General features: G+C 61.2%; 1 protein-coding gene across 1 annotated transcript; it reads left to right on the plus strand.

Annotated features, from left to right (window-relative positions):
* The first annotated feature begins 4,893 nt into the window (after positions 1-4,893).
* Positions 4,894-7,765, plus strand: LOC141471144 (uncharacterized). Its single transcript, XM_074157557.1, has 3 exons — positions 4,894-5,020; positions 5,435-5,542; positions 5,722-7,765. Exons 1-3 carry the CDS (start codon positions 4,894-4,896, stop codon positions 7,233-7,235), a joined length of 1,749 nt encoding a protein of 582 aa, XP_074013658.1. The 3' UTR covers positions 7,236-7,765.
* Positions 7,766-8,380: the final 615 nt, after the last annotated feature.

Raw genomic sequence — 8,380 nt, forward strand, 5'->3', positions numbered from 1 at the left:
TTGTTCCTGAAGGCCTTGGGGCAGTGGAGGCAGGTAAAGGGGCATTCGCCTGTGTGAACCCGTTGGTGGATGATGAGGTCCATCTTGCGCTTGAAGGCTTTGGGGCAGAGGGTGCAGGTGAAGGGGCGCTCCCCAGTATGGACACGCTGGTGGCTGGTGAGGGCTGTCTCGCACCTGAAGGTCTTGGGGCAGTGGTTGCAGGCGAAGGGGCGCTCCCCAGTGTGGACCCGCTGGTGGATAGTGAGGGATTTTTTGGACTTGAAGGCCTTGGGACAGTGGTTGCAGCCAAACGGGCGCTCCCCGGTGTGGACACGCTGGTGGACAGTGAAGGCTGCCTTGGCCCTGAAGGTCTTGGAGCAGTGGGGGCAGGTGAATGGGCGCTCCCTGGTGTGGACCTGTTGGTGCTTGGTGAGGGTCTGCTTGCACCTGAAGGTCTTCAGGCAGAGAGTGCAGGTGAAGGGGCGCTCCCCTGAGTGGAGCCGTTGGTGGATGGTGAGGGCTTTCTTGCGCCTGAAGGTCTTGGGGCAGAGAGTGCAGGTGAAGGGGCGCTCCCCGGTGTGAAGCTGCTGGTGGCTGGAGAGGCTCTGCTTGTCCTTGAAGGCCTTGGGGCAGCGGTCGCAAGTGAAGGGGCGCTCTTCAGTGTGGACCCTCTGGTGGATGTTCAGGGTCTGTTTGTATCGGAAGGTCTTGGCGCAGCGAGTGCAGGCAAAGGGTCGCTCCCCGGTGTGGAGCCGCTGGTGGAGAGTGAGGGACACCTTGTTCCTGAAGACCTTGGGGCAGGAGGTGCATACGAAGGGGAACTTCCCAGTGTGGATGCGCTGGTGGTTGACCAGGTGGTACTTCTGCCTGAAGTGACGGCCGCAGTAGCCACAGGCAAAGGGCTTCTCACCAGTGTGTATGCGCCGATGGATCAGGAGATGATGCTTCTGAGCGAAGCGCTTGCCACAGTCGTCGCAGCAGAAGGGCTTCTCCCCACCGTGGACCTTCTGGTGAGACACCAGGACCTGCTTCAGCCGAAAGCGGCGGCCGCACTGCCGGCAGGAGAAGGGCCGCGCCGCCGTGCGTGTCTGCTGGTGCGTCTTCAGGTCATGGATCTTGCCAAAGCTCTTCCCACGCTTGGGGCAGGTGTCAAGACACCTTGGTCTCTTGGAGGTCAAGTCTCTGCAGAAAGGCCGGGCTGGCAGGATCTTGGCTGGGAGGCCCCCTGACCACCTCCCGTCCTGCTCGGGCATCCTCAGCAGCCGGGCGGTGGGCTCTGACAGCCCTTTGGGGACCCTCCCAGCCTCCTCCTGCATCTGGACATCACCGTCTGCTGGGGAGGAGAGGTCAGGGTCAGTGCTGGGAACAGGATGGGCACGTGGGACCAGCAGCCCCCCTCCCACCTCGGGCACGGAGCATCTGGGGCCAAGGGGACGGCTTCAACCCCCCACCTTTACTGCAACCCCCTGGAACCCACCTGGGTCAGGGGTCCGGTGGCTCCGCCGTGCCCCAGGGGGGTCTGGCACACACGGCGTCTCTTCTCGCTCCATCTTGCAGATGATCTCCGGTTTGACGGGGCACCAGCCTGTCCGGGGAAGAGAGAGATCCTCAGTTCCAGAGGCGAATTCCGGCTGGACCCCAGCCCCGGCGGCACCGCAGAGAGTCCTCACCCAGCGAGGCCACCGCCTGGTAGTTCTCCAGCATCACCTCCCGGTAGAGCCGCCGCTGCCAGCCCCCCAGCTCGGCCCACTCCTCGGGGGAGAAGTAGATGGCCACCTCCTCGAACATCACCGACATCTGCAGCAAGAAGCACCTTGGCTGAGCACCTCTGACCAAATCCTGCCACCGGCACCACCGGGGGCTCCGGCAGCCCCAGGGCAGCGCCGGGAGAGCTCGGAGCATCCCGGGCAAGGGAAGGGCGAGGGCGGAGGGGTGGGGGGCGGCACAGCCGGGGGACACAGAGGGTTGGTGGGGAGCAGAGGGGCTGATGGGGCTCTGCCTGACCCCCACCTTGACGGAGCAGCCTGGAGCCCACCGTGCCGCTGGCTCTCGCCGGGGAGACGGAGGCGCCCAAAGAGTTCTCCGGGAAGAAGGAGGTGGGATGCTGCGGGTTCCGCAGGAGATGCCTGTCCCGGCACCAGCCGCAGCAAGGACAGATGGTCCCTGCCAAGGAAACGGCATCGGGATGAAGAAACCAGGGGCAGAAGCTCACTCACCTGCCAACCGCCGCGGGCCCTTCCACCCGGAGCCTCAAGAACGACTGGAAAAATACGGACCCACAGACCGTGGGAATCCCATCCGGAAACAAAGAATTAGGCTGACGCTCCTCCCACCCCCACAAGGGGAAAAAAAAGGGGGGGAAAAAAAAAAGGGGGCAAAACTCGTGGGTCGGGATCATGGCAGTTTGGGAGAAGAGCAAAGGAAAGAGGGAAACGCCAGAAACCCTGATAAAAGGATAAGCGAAGCGAGGGATGCGCCGCGCAATTGGCTCACCAGGAGATGCCCAACCGCCCCCGAACTGCGAGTCCTCCCCCACCCCCCAGCACCTCCCCCAGCTTTATAGCGAGCATGATGTCACACGAGAGGGAATAGCCCATTGGCCAGCTCGGGTCAGCCCTCCCCCAGCCGGGTCCCCTCCCAGCTGCTCATCAACATTAACCCCGTCCCCGCCGAAATCAGGGCAATTCCCACCCCTCATTCCGCACCGTCTCCTTCGTGCCCGGATCCTCCACTTTCCCATCGATCCCACCGCTTTGCCCCGTCTCTGATCTTCTCCTGCTTTCGGCTGGACGCACGTTCCAAATGACACTCTGAGTCCGAGCCCTCTCTGTCGTGTGACCCGGAAGAACAATTTCCCAACTTTGATGAAACCCAGCGATTTCCTCGCGATCGACAGGTCTCGGGGCTCCGATCCCCTCTTCATGCAGGGTGACCTTTGTCGCTGCTGAGTCAGCTCCTCTGTTTCCTTAAATTCCTGCTCCTTGTCCTTTTTGGTGGGCTTTGCAGTGAATTACGGCTACTTCTTTTGGCTCTAATACCGCACTTAATAATGTCATGATTTCTTGTCTGTATTTTAGACCCTTCCCCTGTGAGTTCAGGAATCTCCATTCCTTCCAGGTGGCCCCATGGCACGAACAACTCCAAAAGCGTATTTAGACTCCGTGTATGTATTGATCATTAGACTTTTCTCGATTTCAAGAGCTCTAGTCCAAGCTATAATTTCTGCTTTTTGTGCCAAAATGTTCCGGGGCAATGATTTAGCCGCCGTGTCTGCTCACAGGGTTCCCACCCCACACCCTGCTTGTCTTTCTCGGTTGGGCATAAAACTGCTGCCGTCCACAGAGAGTTCCAAATCCAGGAACCTCCAGGGCAGCCGTCCATGGGTTATATTTAGGTTATATTTGGGATGGCAGCGGTTAAGGCTGGGGTGTTACTGTTTACCTTCACCAAATCACAGAATTCTAGGCATTGGAAGGGAACTTTGGAGACCATCCAGTCCAACCAAAGGGTCATCCCAAGCAGGTCGGACAGGAATGTGTCCAGGTGGGTTTGGAATATCTCCGGAGAAGGAGACTCCGCCACCTCCCTGGGCAGCCTCTCCCAGGGCTCTGCCACCCTCAGAGGAAAGAAGTTTATCTTCTGTTTGGGATTTCCCGTGTTCCAGTTTGTGACCGTTGCCCCTTTTCCTGTTGCCCTCTATGGAACATCATCTTCTAGGAGCACACCTCTCTGTCCTCATCTTCTCAAGACTCTTCAGCAGCATCCGTGCTCAGTGCGTGGTAAATCTGTGACCGAGAATATCCCGTACCCTGTATCCTGCCAATCTCTCTTTCTCACTTGGATTGCAGCGGCCTCGGAACCTCTGTATCCCTGACTCCCAAACCCCAGGGGTCGACCTCGGGTCTCCCCTGGTGCTTTCTGCCAGAGGCTCCAGGTAGGGCCCTTCCCCCCGGCCGTGCTGTAGAGCACATTTGTTATCACCTTCCCCTGCCCGGATGAGCCCCAGGGCTGCTGCATGAACTGTTTCCTGTTTAGTTTGCTCAAAGGCTTGTCATTTCTCAGGACCCCGCATAAAATCCTTCTTCCACATCGTGGACAGAGAGGGCTCAGACTCAGAGTGTCATTTGGAACGTGCGTCCAGCCGAAAGCAGGAGAAGATCAGAGATGGGGCAAAGCAGTGGGATCGATGGGAAAGTGGAGGATCCGGGCACGAAGGAGACGGTGCGGAATGAGGGGTGGGAAGTGCCCCGATTTCGGTGGGGACGGGGTTAATTTTGATGAGCAGCTGGGAGGGGACCCGGCTGGGGGAGGGCTGACCCGAGCTGGTCATGCTCAGTAGAGACCTGGCTTAGAGGTGGGGGTGGGAATAGGTGGTTGGGGCCTGGGGTGGTGAGGAACTCCCACCGTGTAGCACCCGCTTTGCATATCCTTTAATCAGCGTTATTGTTGTTTTCCTCTTTCCTTTGCTGCTCTCTTAAAGTGTCTTTATCTCAGTCCACAAGTTTTAGCCTTTTCTTTTCCCTTCCCCCCCGCTTTTCTCCTCCGCATCCCACCGGAGGGGGGAGTGAGGGAGCCGCCGCCGCGTGGTTCTTTGTTTGGGGCTGAGGTTGAAACGCGGCAGCGACAGGATTTGGGTCGGTATTTTCCCAGTGGTTTTTCAGGCTCCGGGTGGAAGGGCTCGCGGCGGTTGGAGGTAAGTGAGCTTCTGCCCCTGGTGTCTTCATCGAAATGCTGGCAGAAGAGCTTGGCAGGGACGAGCCCTGGGGCTCGTCCCCCACCCCCACCCCTCCGCCCTCGCCCTTCCCTTGCCCGGGATGCTCCGAGCTCTCCCGGCGCTGGGGCTGCCGGAGCCCCCGGTGGTGCCGGTGGCAGGATTTGGTCAGAGGTGCTCAGCCAAGGTGCTTCTTGCTGCAGATGTCGGTGACGTTCGAGGAGGTGGCCATCTACTTCTCCCCCGAGGAGTGGGCCGAGCTGGGGGGCTGGCAGCGGCGGCTCTACCGGGAGGTGATGCTGGAGAACTACCAGGCGGTGGCCTCGCTGGGTGAGGACTCTCTGCGGTGCCGCCGGGGCTGGGGTCCAGCTGGAGTTCGCCTGTGGATGGGATGGGATGGGATAGGATAGGATAAGATAGGATAGGATAGGGATGGGATGGGATGGGATAGATGAGTGTTTCCATTGGGAGGGTCCTCCAGGGCTCATCTTGTCCAAGTCCCCGAGCACTTCAGGGCTGACCAAGTTCAAGCCCTTGTGCAAAGGCCTCTCCAGCGCTGCCGGGCCTGGGGCACCCACCACCTCTCCAGGAAGCCTCTTCCAGGGTTTGACCACCCTCTGCATAAACAAATGTTTGCGTGGCCGGGCAGGGACAGGAGAGAAGAGCAGAGGTGGGGAGATGCTGGGGCCACTGCCACCATCCCGGCAGTGTGGGAGAGGGGGCTTCTCTCTCTTCCCCGGACAGGCTGGTGCCCCGTCAAGCCGGAGATCATCTGCAAGATGGAGCGAGAAGAGACGCCGTGTGTGCCAGACCCCCCTGGGGCACAGCAGAGCTACCAGACCCCTGAGCCAGGTGGGTTCCAGGGGGTTTCATGGGAGCTTGGGGAGTTGAAGCAGCACCATCACCTTGGCCCCAGATGCTCGGTGCCCCAGGAAGGCCGGGAGACTGGCGGGGTGCCCGTGCTGCTCCCCGTGAGGGGGTGCCGTGTGCCCGTTCCGTCCCCAGTAGTGACCCCGACCTCTCCTCCCCAGCAGATGGTGATGTCTGGCTGCAGAGGGAGGCCGGGAGGGTCCCCAAAGGGCTGTCAGACCCCACCACCCTGCTCCCGGTGATGCCCGAGCGAGGTGGGAGGCGACGGGGAGGCCTCCCGGCCAAGCTCCTGCTGGCCCGTCCACCCTCTGCCACCCTGGGCCCGAAGAGACCCCACTTCTGCACCGAGTGTGGGAAGAAGTTCCGCAAGATCCGGGACCCGAAGAAGCTCCAGCAGACGCACACGGCGGCGCGGCCCTTCTCCTGCCGGCAGTGCGGCCGCAAGCTTCAGGTGAAGCAGAAACTGGTGTCTCGCCAGAAGGTCCACGGTGGGGAGAGGCGCTTCAGCTGCACTGAATGCGGCAAGCGCTTTTTCCAGAAGCATCACCTCCTGATCCACCGGGGCGTGCACACCGGCGAGAAGCCCTTTGCCTGCGGCGACTGCGGCCGTCACTTCAGGCTGAAGTACCACCTGAGCTGCCACCAGCGCATCCACACCGGGGAGCGCCCCTTTGCCTGCGCCCACTGCCCCATGGCCTTCAGGTACAGGTCAACCTTCACCATTCACCAACGAGTCCACACCGGGGAGCGCCCCTTCACCTGCCCCACCTGCTCCAAGTCCTTCAGGGACAAGCAGACCCTCAATGTCCACCAACGCATCCACACCGGGGAGCGCCCCTTTGCCTGCACTCTCTGCTCCAAGACTTTCAAGCACAAGAACGCCCTCACCGTCCACCAGTGGGTTCACACCAAGGAGCGACCCTACGCCTGCACCTACTGCCCCAAGGCCTTCAAGGACAAGAGAACCCTCAACGACCACCATCGGGTGCACACCGGGGAGCGCCCCTTCGCTTGCGCCCACTGCCCGAAAGCCTTCAAGGACAGGAAGTCCCTCAGGGACCACCAGCGGGTCCACACCATGGAGCGTCCCTTCGCCTGCGAGAGTTGCCCCAAGGCCTTCAAGAACAAGAAGGCCCTCACCGAGCACCAACTGGCCCACACTGGGGAGGGCCCCTTCACCTGTGCCCGTTGCCCCAAGGCCTTTGGAAACAAGAAGGCCCTCAGTGACCACCAGCGGGTCCACTCTGTGGAGCGCCCCTTCGTCTGCCCCCATTGCGCCGTGGCCTTCAGGAGCAAGGTAACCCTCACCGACCACCTGCGGGTCCACACTGGGGAGCGCCCCTTCTCCTGCCCCCATTGCCCCAAGGCCTTCAAGCACAGGAAGGCCCTCACCATCCACAAGAGGGTCCACACCGGGGAACGCCCCTTTGCCTGTGATGGATGCCCCATGGCCTTCAGAGACAAGCAGACCCTCACCATCCACCAGCGGGCCCACACGGGCGAGAGACCCTACAAGTGCAGCGAGTGCAACAAGACCTACGTCCGCAAGGAAGGGCTGAAATGCCACCGGCAGGTGCACCATGGCACACAGGCAGTGCCGGAGGGTGGACGTTTGGAGGAGGGTGGTCCGTCCTTGGCAGGGAGACGTGGACAAAGGCCAAGGCCTTCCAGTTGAGCATCTGTCAGAAGCAGTTTCAGGATGAGGGGATCATGCTGGATCACCAGTGCACCCACAGCACCCCCAAACCATGGCTGCCTCTGCATCTAGCACCCCCAAAACTTCTGTTATGGGGCTCACAGCTCGTTCCGGCTCAACACCCCTCACTGTGGAAGCTGTGAGTCCGTGGTGGGAGCTGTGGGAACCCTCACCCCTCCTCCACCTTGCCCTGGAACCCAGCTGCCTGTTGACCAAGCTGCCTGTGACCATGGGCCTTCTCGGGAGTCGGTGAGGACCGAGGGCGAGTGCAGGGTGGCCGAAAGGCATCGCCCCCACCCCGGGTTCAGCGGGTGCCGTTTGCAGGGGGTTGTGGAGGAAGGAACAGCTTCGGGCTGCGTTTGTCCCGAGGAGGAAAGCGCTGCCTGGGAGCTTCCCCGCCACGGGGAGCAGAGACCGGTGCCGAGCGTCACACGTGTTTGAGGACATGTGCAGCCACGGCTGGGACCCACCTCCATCCGACACCTCCAGTGGCCTCGATTAAAGAAAAAGCACCGATTCTGAGTGAGCGGTTCCTTAAAGCAGTGACTTTAAGCGGTGTCCACACCTTTATAAAAGCTTTTGGGAAGGACCACGCGAGCTGCGTGGGCTGATGTGTCCCTGCAGGAGCAAAGGTGCCTCTCCATCGTCTGATGGGGCTCCTGGGTGACCCAGACGCCCACGAGTCGGTGTCTGCAAGCCGGTGCCTGAGCTGCCACCATAGTCCCAGGAGAGCTGCCCTTGCAGTCACCAGAGAATGGCCACACCGTTCAGTTGCCCTCTTCTGGGTGTTGAATGCCACTTGGGGTGCCTGGGGGTGTCAGAAGTGCCCAGGGATGGCAGGGGGGCACAGGCAGGTGCCCTGCACCCTCCTGAAGATGGACCCGAGGCCAGGCTGGTCCTTGGCACGTCCACCCTCTCCTAGCTGCGTAGGCAATGAGGGGTCCAAAGTGGCCGCAGGGAGGATGGACTCTTGTGGGAGAGGAGGGTGACGTGGGGACCCACCAAGGGACACTCGGACCGACTGTGTTTGGGTGAGCCGAGACCCGTGGGAGGGAGCCGGTGTCCCAGGAAAGCCTTGTGGCCGTGGGGCTGAGTCAGGAGGGGGGTCTGTGATGGATAAGCGA

The sequence above is a fragment of the Numenius arquata genome, chromosome 12 (genome assembly GCF_964106895.1).
Source record: "Numenius arquata chromosome 12, bNumArq3.hap1.1, whole genome shotgun sequence".
Taxonomy (NCBI): Eukaryota; Metazoa; Chordata; class Aves; order Charadriiformes; family Scolopacidae; genus Numenius; species Numenius arquata.

What these genes read in the sequence shown, in the direction of transcription:
- LOC141471144 (XM_074157557.1), top strand. Translation starts at nt 4,894, where the DNA reads ATGTCGGTGACGTTCGAGGAGGTGGCCATCTACTTCTCCCCCGAGGAG. An exon ending in CCAGGCGGTGGCCTCGCTGG is followed by an intron (nt 5,021 to 5,434) that starts GTGAGGACTCTC and finishes TTCCCCGGACAG; the next exon opens with GCTGGTGCCCCGTCAAGCCG. An exon ending in CTACCAGACCCCTGAGCCAG is followed by an intron (nt 5,543 to 5,721) that starts GTGGGTTCCAGG and finishes TCTCCTCCCCAG; the next exon opens with CAGATGGTGATGTCTGGCTG.